At 41.4% G+C, this 15,211-nt stretch overlaps 1 protein-coding gene across 4 annotated transcripts in view; it reads right to left on the bottom strand.

Moving 5' to 3' along the window:
- Positions 1 to 15,211, bottom strand: part of UBR4 (ubiquitin protein ligase E3 component n-recognin 4) — a 78,598-nt gene that overhangs the window by 57,501 nt on the left and 5,886 nt on the right. For all 4 annotated transcript variants that reach the window (XM_063354105.1, XM_063354106.1, XM_063354107.1 and 1 more), the window contains exons 4-30: positions 14,987 to 15,116; positions 14,743 to 14,882; positions 14,280 to 14,382; positions 13,607 to 13,748; positions 13,337 to 13,461; positions 12,496 to 12,620; positions 12,198 to 12,257; positions 11,878 to 12,068; positions 11,531 to 11,630; positions 11,304 to 11,441; positions 10,684 to 10,801; positions 10,064 to 10,251; positions 9,305 to 9,464; positions 9,087 to 9,172; positions 7,939 to 8,108; positions 6,968 to 7,250; positions 6,250 to 6,382; positions 5,753 to 5,832; positions 5,329 to 5,457; positions 4,673 to 4,855; positions 4,324 to 4,446; positions 4,004 to 4,233; positions 3,240 to 3,364; positions 2,550 to 2,647; positions 2,264 to 2,421; positions 1,339 to 1,548; positions 219 to 320 (exon numbers count right to left, since the gene is read on the bottom strand). In XM_063354105.1, the coding sequence (XP_063210175.1) occupies positions 219 to 320; positions 1,339 to 1,548; positions 2,264 to 2,421; positions 2,550 to 2,647; positions 3,240 to 3,364; positions 4,004 to 4,233; positions 4,324 to 4,446; positions 4,673 to 4,855; positions 5,329 to 5,457; positions 5,753 to 5,832; positions 6,250 to 6,382; positions 6,968 to 7,250; positions 7,939 to 8,108; positions 9,087 to 9,172; positions 9,305 to 9,464; positions 10,064 to 10,251; positions 10,684 to 10,801; positions 11,304 to 11,441; positions 11,531 to 11,630; positions 11,878 to 12,068; positions 12,198 to 12,257; positions 12,496 to 12,620; positions 13,337 to 13,461; positions 13,607 to 13,748; positions 14,280 to 14,382; positions 14,743 to 14,882; positions 14,987 to 15,116 (3,830 nt within the window). The remainder of the gene's footprint in view (positions 1 to 218; positions 321 to 1,338; positions 1,549 to 2,263; positions 2,422 to 2,549; positions 2,648 to 3,239; positions 3,365 to 4,003; positions 4,234 to 4,323; positions 4,447 to 4,672; positions 4,856 to 5,328; positions 5,458 to 5,752; positions 5,833 to 6,249; positions 6,383 to 6,967; positions 7,251 to 7,938; positions 8,109 to 9,086; positions 9,173 to 9,304; positions 9,465 to 10,063; positions 10,252 to 10,683; positions 10,802 to 11,303; positions 11,442 to 11,530; positions 11,631 to 11,877; positions 12,069 to 12,197; positions 12,258 to 12,495; positions 12,621 to 13,336; positions 13,462 to 13,606; positions 13,749 to 14,279; positions 14,383 to 14,742; positions 14,883 to 14,986; positions 15,117 to 15,211) is intronic.

Here is a 15,211-nt window from a genome sequence, read left to right as displayed (position 1 = left end):
TGTCTCTCAAAACCCTCCCTGTAATGCCTTTGATGAAACAATCACCCTGCAAGATTCCCCAAGCTCTCCTGCGCTGCTTGAAGGGTATCCTCTCCTTACATGCTTCTGTCCTTTCCTGCGCAATGGCATTAACGTCACTCAGGTGCTGACAGTGACAAGCCAAGAAAGGAAGGAAGAGAAATAAAGTCCTTGGCCTACAATTTTGGGGATGACTTCACCTTTCTGAAAAGAATTCCTCCATGGCTTTTCGGGCCTGGCTGCTCTCCAGCTGTTTCTCCAGATGCTGCAAACATTCCTCCAAGATGGACTCATCAAGGCCACTGAGGATGAAAAGATGCATATTAAATAAGAATACAGAAGAGCAATTTCAACAATACCGAGAGTCAAGAAGCAATCAATTTTGCTAATACAGTTCTAATAAACTTTGCACTAGCTGAAAGCAGCTCTCCTTTCAAGAGACAGGAGGAAAATACTTGATGAATAAACATACATGAACACAAACAAATCCACCAACTGATCAGGAAAAAAAAGTGTCACACGATGCTGTAGGCAAGTTACAGTCAGAAACCTAGAATAATCTCGACCTTTCAGACTCCTCACAGTACAAATTCCTCTAAATGGCTGCTCTTTTTACACTTCAAGTCTCTTTTAGTGTTATTCCTCCCCATTCTCTCCTGCGCTCATCCCCGCTCCACAACGCACCCTGCAAGTAAAATCCAATTACGCTTACATTCTCTACCAGAAGGCGCCGTAGATCTCCCTCTGAATACCTTCCATCCAGAGAGGATCAGTGTTAAAAAGATGCAACATCATCATGCCTAATGGTTTTATGTTTCAGATGGGTAGAATCAACATCTGCGCATCAAGCTTATTCCCTCTATACACACAGCGAGTAAGGGGTGGGAAGCACAAATCTCGCTAGTTTGCTACGATAAAGCAGGGATTAGCCATCCTTACAAACAGCAAGTACAGAGACAAAGGAATATAAAGCAAGTTAGGTTGGCATCTTCAGCTTTGATTTTGTGCTTGTATTTACATAATTTTCTATTTGCTTAAATAAAAAGACTATCCAAATATATACTCGCTCCATCCAGAGTTACAAGAGATGATTAAAATCCACACTGCCTGAACGGCAGTGCTGAAAATCGTGGTAACGTGAATAAAATATCTTGGTATTTTTAGTCTACAAGAATAGAAGTCTTCAACAGATAAAAATAAGCTGATTTTTCGCCTTTCTGTTGTGCTCTTCAAGAACCGACACTGATGTTTAAACACACTGTAGTAATTCTTTGTATACAGCTTTGTTGGAGGAGAACTACGAGCCACACAGCCCGTTACCTGTTTGGATCAGAGTGATGGGCCAGTATGTTGTAGCATCCTGTGATCAATTTCTCATAAACGCGTGCCAGGAATTCATCTGATTCTGCAGGGCCCAAGATCCTTTCTAGGGAGTTGCTGCTTATCTCTGCCACACTCTCTGTGCTGGTCTCCAACAGGAGGGGCAATAGGGAATGAATCACCTGTGGCGGGTTCAAATCATCTGACCAGCTTGAAAAGAAAAGAAAACAAGTTAAGACTCTGTTGGATGCATCAAATAACGCTTTTATTGGATAAATCAGAAGTCACACAAGTAAGGCACAAGTCTGGATGGAAGTCTGTGATAAAAACACTTTTTAGAAAGGCAGGACAAATATGCTGACCCAGCCGTTTTTCCCCTCAGAAAAATGGTCCTCATTTGGAAAACTCTACACTTGTTACTTTTGCATATATACAACTACAGCATTTTCCTAGACAGCCACGCTATCACACAGTACAGCTTCTGGACCTGCCTGCAATGTCGGCAACTATTTTTTTCATAATATCTTTGAGTAAGTCCCTGGGAAAAAAGTAATTCTTTCATTTAACTTTTTCTTCATGTTTTGAAAACGTCACACAAGCGAATGATAATAAAACACAAATGAATCGGTTAGATCCATACTGTCTCGGCTTATATCGCGGTTTCTTCAAGTCCCTACTTGATAAAAAGGACTAAATGTTTCTCTCAGGGAGTCTGACTTTTAGAGATATCGGATCAAGACAGAAAGGCCATTTTTCATTCATTTAGAATTTAGAACTGTAAACTGAAAGTAACTTCATTAAAGGCTCAGTTCAAAATACAGCTCCAGTTCACCAAGTGTTCCACCTGAACAGTCTGATAAAGCCAGACATTCAGAAGAGCAGACAGACCTAAACAGCAAGAATGTAATAAAAACCCATCACTTACACAATGAGATCCCCGGTGAGCCTGACGAGGGAGAGAAGGGTGTGTTTCAGGGAAGCTGCAAGAGGTAGACTTTGGCTGCAGAGAGTACCAAGGTGGGCGGCCTGAACTGCACTGATGTAGCTTTCTGCGGGGATGGTGTCGTTCGCAAAGGCATTGCGCTAAGGATTGAGACACACATGCACAAAAATCAGAACCATTACCTTTAATAGAAAGACACACTGCCCGCCCCCCCCAGCAATTTACGGAGCTAAGATCACACCAGATCAACCCACAAGGCTGGACTCACCCATGAGCCAATGTTTGGAAACTCATTTGTATGAATGTTGTTCCATGATTCACATAAAGTCTGCACAGCTGATGGCAAGTTCTGAACAAGTGTTGGACCTGCAATTAATACAGGATCATAAGTCACTGAGTAATTTCATGGGTCCTATTGAAAACCAGAATGTGCTTCTACAACACTGTTTAAAACTAGATCATTTGATTAAGACACAACTGTAGCTAAGTCGAGCTGTAATTCACCGAGGGCTAGTTTCACGCTTTTCTGTAAGTCAAAATTATCACTAAAGTTTGCAAGAGCTTCCCCAGCTTCTTTCACTTTATTAAAACAACAGGAAACATGGCAAAAATACTAATTTGCAGCAGCCTTCAACATATCAATATTTCACAGTTCCCCATATTATGCCATGCCACCGGAGCACCAACATGGTTATAAAAGCATTTCAATAAGCCAGATAAGCCCACAAGATAGTTACTCTTTCAAGGCTTTCCCCTCTTTCAATTATTACAATTCTACAAGGAAAAGACTTCTCAGTCTGCTGCTGACAGGATAATATACTCGTCTGAACAAAGTGGTGGAGAAGAAGAACACACTGAAGCCAGATGCCAGCGTATTGCTTTGAGGCTGAATGCGTGTGGCATTGCAGACAGCTTCACCTACAGAGAGAAGGAAATCTGAACTATCCAGTACCCTCACCTAGAGTATTAGACTTGCAACGGCTGGATCCAATGGCCAGGACAGCAGCATAGCCTTGGAGCTTCTCTTCGGAGGGTTTGTTCTCAGTGGAGCCCTCTTCAGAGAGGCTCCGCAGCAAGTAAGATCTGTATTCAGGATGGAAAGGATTTATTTCAGGAAACAGCTCTGCAATTCAGAACTAAGTGTGTCAATATAGTGACAGATAACAAAGCAAACTTCTGAAGTTCTGCCCCATACTTTGCGTTATACCACTGAGGGTGTTCTGGGCTTTTATCTTCGCTAAGCTACTTACCAGGAAAAGCGCCCACTCAAAAGAAAAAGCTGATTTACTTTTGCCTTTCTTCTACACAGGTTCTAACGAGAGTTTAGAAGACTTCAGACATTTAATGTAAGAATTAAACCCCCTCTCTTTCCTGATGGCAGTCTCAATATTATCTCAGTGAAATAACCTTAAGCAGCAATACCCTAAAGAGTGGTAAGAGGAGGTTTCATGTTTGGAGGAAAAGCTGGTTTTGCAAGCTTGCGAGAAAGTATTGAAAGATCAGATGAGGAGGCTCCTTAGAAACTACAGCTTCCCATACATGGCTTGAGAAGCTACTTATTTGTCTTCTTTTAAAACAATGGACACTCTAGAGGACGTAAGTTAATTATATTGGACTATAATAAAAAAGCACCTGCCTTTAAGAAAACAACAAACAAAATGCAAAGAAAGCCCTATGCACAGGAGAAAATTGTATTCCTACTAGCTATTCTAATGACTGTACCTGGTAAATGTAGCGTAAGTGTCAATAAGCTGTAGCGTAGCAGGCAGGAGGTTCTTGGTTATCTCTGAAGATTTGTGTGGATCAGTTTCTGCAGCTAGCTTGGAAAAGTGCTCATCTAGAGAAACCTGAATCTTGGAAATCGCAGCATCAAGGGTGTAAATGGACTGTAAACTGGGAACTTCGTGCAGTTGGAGAATAGTTGTGCAATCAACACCACAGAAAGAAGATATCTTAAAATACAAAGGGATGGAACAGTAAGTGCAAATCATTCCACAAAAATAGAAGGTCTATACGCACAAATCACATTCATACCACCTTACCTGTCGAGCAAAGTATTCCTCTGCTATTTCCACATCATACTTCACTGAGCTGCACTTGCTGGAGGCCAATTCAATGAGAGAAGCAGCATGGTCAGCTTTCATGCCCTGCTTGGTAAGGTGATCCTACAGATGCCAAAAAAAGACTTGTCACACTTTAGAAGCGCTCTATAATTAACCACTCTGCCAATTACCAGACTAGAACACTTTAGAAAACACGGGCACAAGTTCCCATTTCTCACCACCATGCCCACCTAACAAATCCCACATGCAGTCAGCATGGAAGAACAAGAGACTGACATTCTTACTATCAACAGCATTACAAAACACCCGTGTAAAGATGAGGCTGCACCTTGATCCACGTGACATAAGACGTGATTCGCAGACGGGAGGACCAGCGCAATGTGTGTAAAATATCACATTCACTCATCTCTGGTGTGTTTGTAGCCAACTGATTCATGTAGTTTTTGGATGGAGGTAAAATCCCTAGTATCCGCCACAGTATCAAGAAGTAGTACTGAAGTGCACAGGCTTCCTAAACAGGGGTACAGTTGGATAAATTAATAAAGATAGATTGTGGTTTCAATCATTACAGCTACTGAAATTATCTCATCAGAGACTGCACACTCCCGTAGATGTGCCAAATGAGATGAACACACGCTGAACTGATTTGCTGTCATACTCTACAACAAATTATGCAACAGACAAGTGAGAAAAAAAAAAAGAAAAAAAAAAGGAAAGCTTATACAAATTTTTTCTGCTTCATCATACTCTAGCCAGACCTCCTGAAATTACCAGGGACATACAAGTCTAAAACATGTTATGAATTAAAAACTCATATGAGATGTACCACCACCATAAACACTACCATTAGCTATGGGATTTTTAAGTTCCCCATTACTCCAACCACTGCTGAGAATACTTTGGTTAAATACTTTGCTTGAAAATATTAAGTTTGAAAACTTGTTATTCCTCAACACAGACAACACTACAGCAACACAGTCTTACCAGTGCAGTGACATTTTTGTTCTCTTTCCTCCTAAGTGTATCAAACTGTGAGCCAGCTGCAAGCAGTGAAGTCAGGGCTGTGTAAAGCTCATCATACTTCATAGTCCTAGAGAAAAGGACCTCGCAAACCTGCAAGAGACGACAAGTCAGGATCGTTGCTTTGCAAATTGCACAGCTCTGCATTTATATACAGTCAAGCTCTTCGCTTAAATATTCAGAATACCCACAGACCAAAACTACGCAAAATAAAACTTCGGGAAATGAGTTCTATTGGGTACCACTATTCTTTTCTCCACTTGGTGAAATATTTCTGCTCTAGCTGCTTCACCAAGTCTTTCCTTCTTGTCTGTTTTCCCTGGCACTTGCCAAATCAACATGGCCCTCGAGGCTTACAGAGAAGTTTTTAAAACAGAAATCCCAATACCGTGCTATCTAGACGGTTCAGATCATCTTCAGAAGCTTCTTGAGATAGGATGCAGTAGAACCGGGGCTGTGGAACTGCATCTGGAATGTAAGGACAGAAAATAACATTCAAAGTGACAGCTTTCACGACACAGCATTGAGTTATCCTCTCTCCTCCATCCCTACAACCTCTCACATTGTAAGACTAACGCCAGAGTCTACTAAACTAGCTCCGAGACACATTATACATGCTTTTAACCTATGGCGTATGCAGCCGTTTTCCTACTCGTACAATCATAATATATACACACTTATTTTGAATTACTTGTAGCATACCCCTAGACAACAATAATTTTGTTTAATAAAACATTTCTTGCATTAAATGCATTTTTATTTGTCCATTGTAATTATGCCCATTAAAAGCAGGAAAAGCTACCCACACCAGAGCACAGGAAAGGCTCTTTTTCATTTGTAAATGCAAATCTTGGAATAAAAAATGCCTTACATTTTCTTTCTTACCTGATGCACAGTGTTTGGTCCAGTTTTCTTCCACTTCTTTAAACCCATGATAAATTGGGACAGACGTTCGTCTGCTACTGTCCTGGGATCCACTCACCCAGCCAATGGGTGGAGTCAGCAAATTATATTGCACCTAAATTTAAAAAAAAAACAAAAAACCAACTCGTGTCATCCTTGTCATTAACACACAGCAAGGAAAAATACCACCACCAACAGAAAAAGAACCATAAAAAACAAACAACGTTGTTGCTAAAACACAGTCATTCCCAGGGAAGCCCTGGACCCTACCTGATGATTTTTATTCTGGAGTGAGCAGCTTAAATCAACGGTCAAGCTTCTAACAACTGCAAAAGCAGTTCATGAGAACAGTGCTAAATACCTCAACAGTGAAAAGCTAAAGCAAGGACAGGGTGTACAAAGTATTTGTGAAATGGCGCCAAATACTCCAGATTTTGAAAGATAAGGTGGGGCATTCACCCTGTCCTTACCAGGACCCATTAGGACAGTAGTTACACAAGGAATTTAGACTCAAACTGAGCCTGCTGCTAGGAATCAGCAACCGTAGTTAATCATGCATTATAACTCCAAAGGCTGCTAACATCAAAACTGATTTACTCGCAAAGGTCATGAAGACACCAGAACACACCAAATGACTGCCTGTTACAGATTTCTCCTGGGTGACCAATTAAATATCCAGAACACGATCTCCAAATCTTACCTGTTCAAATAAGTACATGGGGGCCTTGGAATACTGATGGAGAAGGTAGTCAAACACCAAAAGTAGACGTGCCACGATAAGTGGCACAGAACATTGCTGGGTATCCATGTTCGCTGTCAGCTCCACAATTGTCTGGATACAGAGCATCATGATAGATCTGCGGCCCCTCTCAGAGAAATTGTGAAAAATCAGCAGCAGCAGCTGGAGATGTTCAACGTTCAGATCTTCTGTGTCACTGGGAAGAGTCCCCTGCAAGGCATTTTGCTTCAGTGTGCCCACAAACCTGACAATAGGAGAGGAAGTTTGTAAAGCTTACTTTTCTCCTTGCTTAGATCCCTCTTTAAAATCTCTTTAAGCAGAGATTAGAGAAACTTTTTCATAATTATATTTTTCTGCTTATTCTTCTAATATTGGCAATTTCACAAATCATTCACTACACTTTGTACTGGACTGAGACTATGCAAACAGTAAAACCTACAGAAATTCAATTAGCGGCAAATACATTTGATGGAAAATAGGAACAATCACTCAAAGGGAGAAAGAGAGATGCGAACTTTTGTTCCCCCAGGAAAGGCAGTTCACTATAGCCTGGAGTCAGCTAAACCCTACCAGAGACTTTCACGTTCAGGTAATGGCACAGAAAGGAAAAATCTCAGCACCACCGTAACAGAACCTATCAGAAACCTACTGAAATAAGACATTCAACTTCCCTTTTTAAAACCAGCACTGCTGCAAGTAATTCGGCCTCCACCCACACAAATCCTGATTCTAGGTTTCATTTCCTATGCTCTAGGTGAAGGACTCCAGCAACACGGAAGACTGACCCTCTGCTCCTCCAAGCATTGCACACCATCACCACACAGAGAACACACACACACACTTGTTACGCTCGTCGCAGAGAATTTCCACTTAACAGAAAAAGTGAGAGGTAAGAGATGACTCACTTTCAGCTTAACATAAAGTTATCTCACCTTTCCCAAACTTTAAGGCATTCTGGAACATCAGGATCTCCCTGGGCAGAGGCTTTGTGCTGCCAAATCAGGAGAAGTCGTGAGAGCACCGACAAACTTTGAGGATGGATATAGAGGGGCCATGGACCTTCAGAAAAAGGGGCGACTCCCAGCTGCTGAAGAAGTGTGTTCTGTAACAAAACAGAGACTTCTTGAAAATACGCAAGTCCTGTATGACGCTTTAATTAAAAGCATGATTTAAACATATAGATGAAAATAAACAGTAGGGCTGTTAGAGCTTGTAAGGGTTCTTGCAGCTATGTTTCTCCTATCTCTACCACATGGCATAGCTATTGAGAGATACTTGTGTTATCCCATTGCCACCTAAAACACAATAAACTTTCAACTTAAAGGCCAATGCAGAAAAAATGGCGTTACTGAGCTCTACTCATTTACTGCAAGATCCCAGCAGGAGAGATTATGCTATGTTCAGTATCTAAGAATTTGAAAGAAGACCTCTTTGACTGATCACAGTAATGCTTGCTTCTTTTCAAATATAGTAAAAAGGCACATTTCTGAAAAGTGCAACTGCTTTAAAAAAACCAAAACAATAGATTATTTTAAACACAGTAGAAAACAATGAAAAGTATAGGGATTGAATTCATTGATTGGTAAGCAGATTTATAACCTCTGCTTATATTGCTAAGTCGAGTCAGCCCATGACCCAGCAAAGAAACCTAGAGGCTACGAAGTTGGCACATGAAAGCAGGATTAATTTGATTCTCTCCTCAGAGAATTCCAAGGCCTTCTGGCATCAGTCCTGACAGCAATGCAAATCTGCAGGAATGCCTCTTGATAAACGCATGGATAGAGGCAACTCTCCAAAACAAAATACACGAACTCATTCACCTTTCATCACCTTCGAACTTCAGTGGATTAATTTGAACTCTAAATGTTAAGTTTACACTCTGCAGGATGTTTTGTACCGGATGACTGCAAAGATCATACAGCTCATTGGATCCAAAATATTCCAAGCTCCGTTTGCAAAAGAATACACTCTAGGGCCAAACAGAACCATCAACACACTGCTCTAGGTGTGGAGAGTCCATGTAGACACATTAGCGGACATCAACACTTCATTTTATTTATACATTCAATCACAGACTTACCTGCAAGGCAGGGGACTGAAGATCTGAGGTCACCAAGGAATGGTTGAAGTGATACAGTGCAGCAGCAAACTCCTCATCTGACGTGCCTGGAAGACAGGGATCAAGCCATTTACTACCATTGCTCTCCTACACTTCAAATTTCCACATGAAACTAAGAAAACATACACCTCTAAATTGTACAGTCTGTGTTCTCTAACAGAGAAGTTCTGCTCGCTCACCCTTAAGCCCGTCCTTATCCACTTCTTTGATGATGCTAGCTAGTGTAGCCATGTGCTGCTCCGAAAGAGACACACTCAGGTAGTTACGAATGAAGTTATTCCTGGAGTTCAGCATAGAAGAAGTGATAAAGTTCAAAATGTTTGAAGCTAGGCTCAAAAACTGAAAAGAAACGAGAAACACGCTATAGAAACAACACAAGTAGAGGGACCGTAAGACAACATCAAAAGAAAACTAAACCACCAGCAAAATAAATCAAATCCCCTAACTCCACCCCTGGCAGTGGAGCATAGTTTTACTCATGGCAATCCAGCTTCCTGCACTCATAGTTTTACTCATGGCAATCCAGCTTCCTGCACTCTGTGTTCTATATCAGGACAATTCTCTGAAAAGGTTGCAAGTCTCTAACTTCTCGACTGCAGTATTTATTTTTGGCTTTACCCAACGGAATTGGAGCTAAAAGCATTCTATCAGCATGTCACTTTGCTTATAATTCTGCCCTCATTTTCTCTCTCCCTACGTAACCCAAACAGATATTATCTTCAATCTTTGCTTCCCTGGCAGTAACTAATATTCCACCTGAGGGAAGAGTAGAGAAAACTTCTTTATCCAAAGCCAGGTCAGTCACTGATTCTCCATCAGCAATGCACTTAAAAATACCTGACATTTATCATGTTGTCTGCCAACGTAGCTTGCCACTGACAAGTAAACAACACTACAGCACATCATTTATTTCATTAAGCCTGAAGACCATCCCATACCAATTCTGGATCTTTGCGGCTGGCCAGGATGTTCCCATTCTCCCCAGTAGCCTGTTTGTTAGGGCTTTTCACTCTGGGCGAGCTCTCCAAAGGTGGTGGTGGAGGGGGCGGCGGGGGGGCCACTTTCTCTTTGCTTGGAGAGATTGTCTCTTCAAACCATTGCCCAAGGATTGGCTCACTATCGTCATCTAACACAGAAGGCAGGAAAAACAAAAGCATATTGTTATAAGCAGCTAACTTATGCTGACTACTCAGCTTAGAAAAGGCCTGAAAAAAGAGTTTCAGTGAGCACAGTTAAGGCGTCTGCGATCTTCATTTTTCCTTTCCAAATCACAAGGCAAAGCACTTTCACAGCTGTCCAGTGGGAATTTACAAGAAGAAATTATTTCCACTCTCCTCTTAAGCAAATACTGCCAAATCCCAGCCACTCTGGCTTTAGTTTACATAAAAGAGTACAGTCAGCATTACTTCTGCCAAATAGATCTTACGAACTCTTTCATATTTTCAGCATTATATGACATTCCAGTCCAAAAAGGCAAAACCCCAGTAGCCAGGTTTCCACTAAATCTGAGAGACAGCATAAAATCCTGACTTAAGTTCCTTGCTGCAAACTCTACTACCTTGGCTGCTGTCCTCCTCGGTGCTGCTAAAATCATCCTCATAGTAAGTATTAGAATCGGTGGAGGCACTTGCATCACTGCTCATGGAGCCCTTTCTCTGACGCTGCAAGACACAAGCCTTAGAAAAACAGCAGAACAAGTTAAATTTTAGGATTATGAAAGATAAGAATTTGAAAACTATCCAGTATCTAATGCATTTTAATTTTCAACTAGCAAATTCGACTCAATTAATTTATCAACAGTTTTTCAAGACTTCTCACCCTCAAGTTGTACCAAAAATTACACAGGATGGTTGGAACTAAATAATCTATGCCAAGCATCTAAGCAACATTTCAAGCAACAGCTCTAACATAAAAGCTTTTGTTTTGAATACGGCCTTTTCATCTTCTCACTAAACTCACAAATACCACTGGGCTTACAAAAAAATGTTCTCAGAACAAGTTTGTCAAATTTACATCTCTGAAAAGAGGAGAGAGGCCCCAATTGACAGCTTCTGAAAGAAGAATTCTAAATTCTTCTTAGCATAGTCACAGTCTGTAAAGTGAGAATTTTCCATGTGGATGACACTTAGTAGGATTGGTTCAGTTACAGAAGATCTCTAGCTGTATGCCAGTTCCTACCTTTCTGTAAGAAGTAGAGAGCAAAGTCAGCAGCAAATTAGTGAGTGGTACAGAATCTATCAGCCGCTGAATCCTCTGGATGGATGTGCTTTGAGCCATGATATCCAGCACTGCTGGCGGACCATCACTCTCCCAGCCCTGGAGGATGGCATTGAAAAGAGAATTTAAAGTTTGTTTCAGTGGAGAAGGCAAAATGTTTCACAAGAACGTACGTGCTACCTACGTACCTTGTGCAATGCCTCCACTTGCAGATCTTGAAAGAGCGAAGACAGCAATTTGATAGCATGATTTGCCAGCACCACCGACAGAACACCAAACCCTTGGTGCCTACAGAAACATAAAGGATACAATGTAATTTCAGGGGAAAAATGAAATACATATATATATATATTCAATTGAGTGAAGGGACTGCTTTGCTAAACTGAAGACGACGACTTGTCCTCTTTCCAAGAATCAAAACTTGAATTACAAATGGAGATAAAATTTCAAGAGACCAACAAGACTTCGCAGTAGTTGTTTGCTGGGCATGGTTAGATACATGGACAATGATTACTTCAGTGGGGTATTTACATACCCTTTCCCAGGTCCTAGTTTGGGAGACCCAACGCCCTCCTTAGTACGAGCAATAATGTCTCTGACGCGAAGAGCAGCCAGTGGATCTTTCTCTTTTCCCTTATCAGCCAAGGCCGTGGGGCTGAGGTTCAAGATGAGGAAGAGGCTGTTTAGCAGACACCAGGCCCCGAGCAGCTGGAAGTTCTGATAATGCTATCATCCCAAAAGTGAAGGGTGGTGGGGAAAAAAAAAAACACCAAGAAGACAAAATAGTGTCAATCCAAATGCCAGAATATGCCAGCACAAAAATAGTGAAAAAGCTTCCCGAGACGCAAATCTTACCTCACCCCCTGCACGGCGCGAATTGCTGATGGCTTGTCCAATCATTTCATAGATTTCAAGCTGCAATTAAATCCAAAACCATGGTAATGTTTCAGCCCTCCGCTGGGCAATAATAAAAATAAAAACTCCAAATACAGTTGTATTTTGCCCTCGACAATTTGCCACCCCATTACTTCCACTGTCAGCACGTCTAGTGCCTAGAAATCATGGCTATGTATTGCAATCCAAATAAACACGAATTCTACGCACTTCACTTGCCAAGAATGAGAACAAACAACACGCTCTCTCATCTACTTACACATTTCTGTACAATAGTAGCAGCATCATTTTCATAATCTTCTTCTTTGGAACTTGTTGACCCAGTTCGTACCTGTTGAGTGCTACCCACATGTAGGATGGCCATGCAAGTTGCCACACTCACACCTGATGGAAAACAGGGGCAGATAACATTCTTAGTAAGAGCCAATCTCAGGACTCGGTGTTCCTTCTTAGCACATTAAAACAAGCAGTATCAAACATGCCCATAAACTTGATGGAGCTGGGAATACTCAGTATTAGAGCTGACAGATTAAAAAAAGTCTTTCTGAAGTACCCCCAAAAGAGCCAAGTTTTGTCCTACAGAAACACATGAGAACAATTAAAGGAGGAAATGTTTTACCATGTAATTCAATACCATTTTTAAGACAATCTTCATACTCAACAGCCCCATCTCTTTAAAATCTTACCCATACCAATGGAACACTCAGGATTCTGGTGTACTTAAACCACTCCTGGGAAACAAGTTTGATTTGGGGGTATAACCAATTAAGCTGAAACCATGAGCACTGCAAAAATGTATTATGCTCTGAACATTAAAAAAAAAAGAGCAGAAATTACAGGCTATTGAGAAGGTGTTGAGTCACTCACTCTTTCTTCCAGATACTGACAAGAACATTTGCAGAATACTTCAGAATTTCAGTGTCACTATAACAATTTTCACATAAAGCCAGTCACCATACCGTGCAGTATGCTACATAGCTTTCAAATTCATAAGAAATAAAAGGTTACTTGTGGGCTGAACCTCGAAGGTGCAGGTAACCAGGCAGAGCAAAAGCGAGAGCGACTTAAAGCTCCAAAGAAAAGACAGGAAATCCATTCACCTGCATAGAGACAGCTGAGAGCAAGAACTGTCACATCTTGGAGACGCGTGGGTGTCAGGGGCTCCAACACAGGCAGAGACAGAGTGTCCAGTGCCATGGTCACATCTATTACCAGCGAATGAAACCTATAGTAATGACACACGTCAAGGTTCAGCAATGCGATGTACTCACCAAACAGCACAATAACTGATACTGCACGGTTAGCACAGTTATCCCCTCCCAGACAGCGTACCCAGCATCAACCAAAGAAGAGCGACGACTGACTCTTACCCATTGCGAACAGCTGTGGCATCTGCCACTGTGGCTGGCATAATAAAAAAAGAGTTGGCTGACACTGCATCCTGAAATCGATTTATGTATCGCAGAAAGTATGGCAGGTTCAGGCACACTCTCAGCAGTTTTTCAGAGCCACCTACCAAACAAAAATAGCAGTCTTATTTTTACTGTTCCATGGGAGCTTCTAAGCAGAACAGATCTAACGGTCATCAGTAATTGACTTAATTATTCTTTGTGGTGAGAAAATATCATCATGAGGTAATAGGATAAATACTAGTTTACAACACACAAAGCAGAGGGTGAAGTTTACAGCCAGTACTTGTAACAGGCGTCACAAAGCTCTGTGTGCATGTTATGTGGCACACCAGGTCTAGTTCACACCTCCCTCAGTAATCCATCCCACAGGCTATTTTGCACCATCCTACCTTTTTTCCCCCCCAAAACAAACCTACTGCATACAAATACACTGAGCTCATCTCCTCTGCAAAACTACATTACAGCCACAGCCCCCCGCAGTAACATCAGCATGCCACTGAGGGAGTCGTAAAGAACAAACACTTTATTTAGATCAGAAAGTTTCTTCCCATTCAGAAATGTAAGGTGTAACCCTGGAGAGTCATTTGCTCTAGTATTTTTTCCCCCCCGACGCTAAAAAGCTGATTCTCACCAAGTTCTTGCAGGCTGGCTACATTCTGAGCAATGAATATGCTTTTCGTCTTTGCCGCAGAGGTCTGATCTGTGGAACCTTGATCCTCACTTTCTCCTTCCACCTAAAAGCAAGCACATACTAAATATATCATGGATGCATTAAAAATCCACGGTACTGAAGTCTCCACGTGTGAGCTAGGCGCATCAGCAGCAGAACTCAAAAGAGGTATGAATATCACTGAACAATAGCTTCCATGAGGCAACAAAACTACTGTTGCCAATACAATGCAAACAGTATTTTGTCGTTTGCCGTTCATCAACATGCAAGTAGTATAATCTTGTATAATGTATGTATAATGTATAATACACATCTTTACACACGTGTATTAAAAACCTACCACTTATTGCCTTCTGTCCTTGCCTGCACCAATGTTATTAATGCTGAAATTCAGACTGCTTCTATTCTAGGGCTGTTTGTTTACCTGTGTCTCTGGCGTTATAGATGGTGATGACGAGGCTCGAGGGTTAAAGACTGATGTCAACTGATTGAGGAAGTTCATCTGCACTTCTTTCTGTCTTAGTTCTGGGCTCACTGGGGAGGCCAGCTCCTTCTGGTCCTCTACTGCAGGGGAAACCGCAAAACATCATTTCATACATCAAAACCATAGAATTTTCTATGCCTAACTCAAGTACCGCAGTGGTATAACCATAAATTAAAACACCTACCATCCGAGAGGGTTTTGACAGTCTGAGGCAGCTTGGCCGATTTCATCATTGCTGTGAAGGTAATAATTTCAGTTCGATCTAGGCGGCTACAGCCCGTGCACAGCCCCTTTATCAGTAGAATGAGGTGTTTCTACAAAGAAAAAGACATCAAGTACAATTTAAACTCTCTTGATTCCAATTATTCCTCGATATCATTTGTTCTAAGCAGACGCATTAAGAATACCG

This window comes from Chroicocephalus ridibundus, chromosome 16, assembly GCF_963924245.1.
Source record: "Chroicocephalus ridibundus chromosome 16, bChrRid1.1, whole genome shotgun sequence".
In the NCBI taxonomy this organism is placed as follows: domain Eukaryota; kingdom Metazoa; phylum Chordata; class Aves; order Charadriiformes; family Laridae; genus Chroicocephalus; species Chroicocephalus ridibundus.
This window is presented reverse-complemented; position numbering and strand designations above follow the sequence as displayed.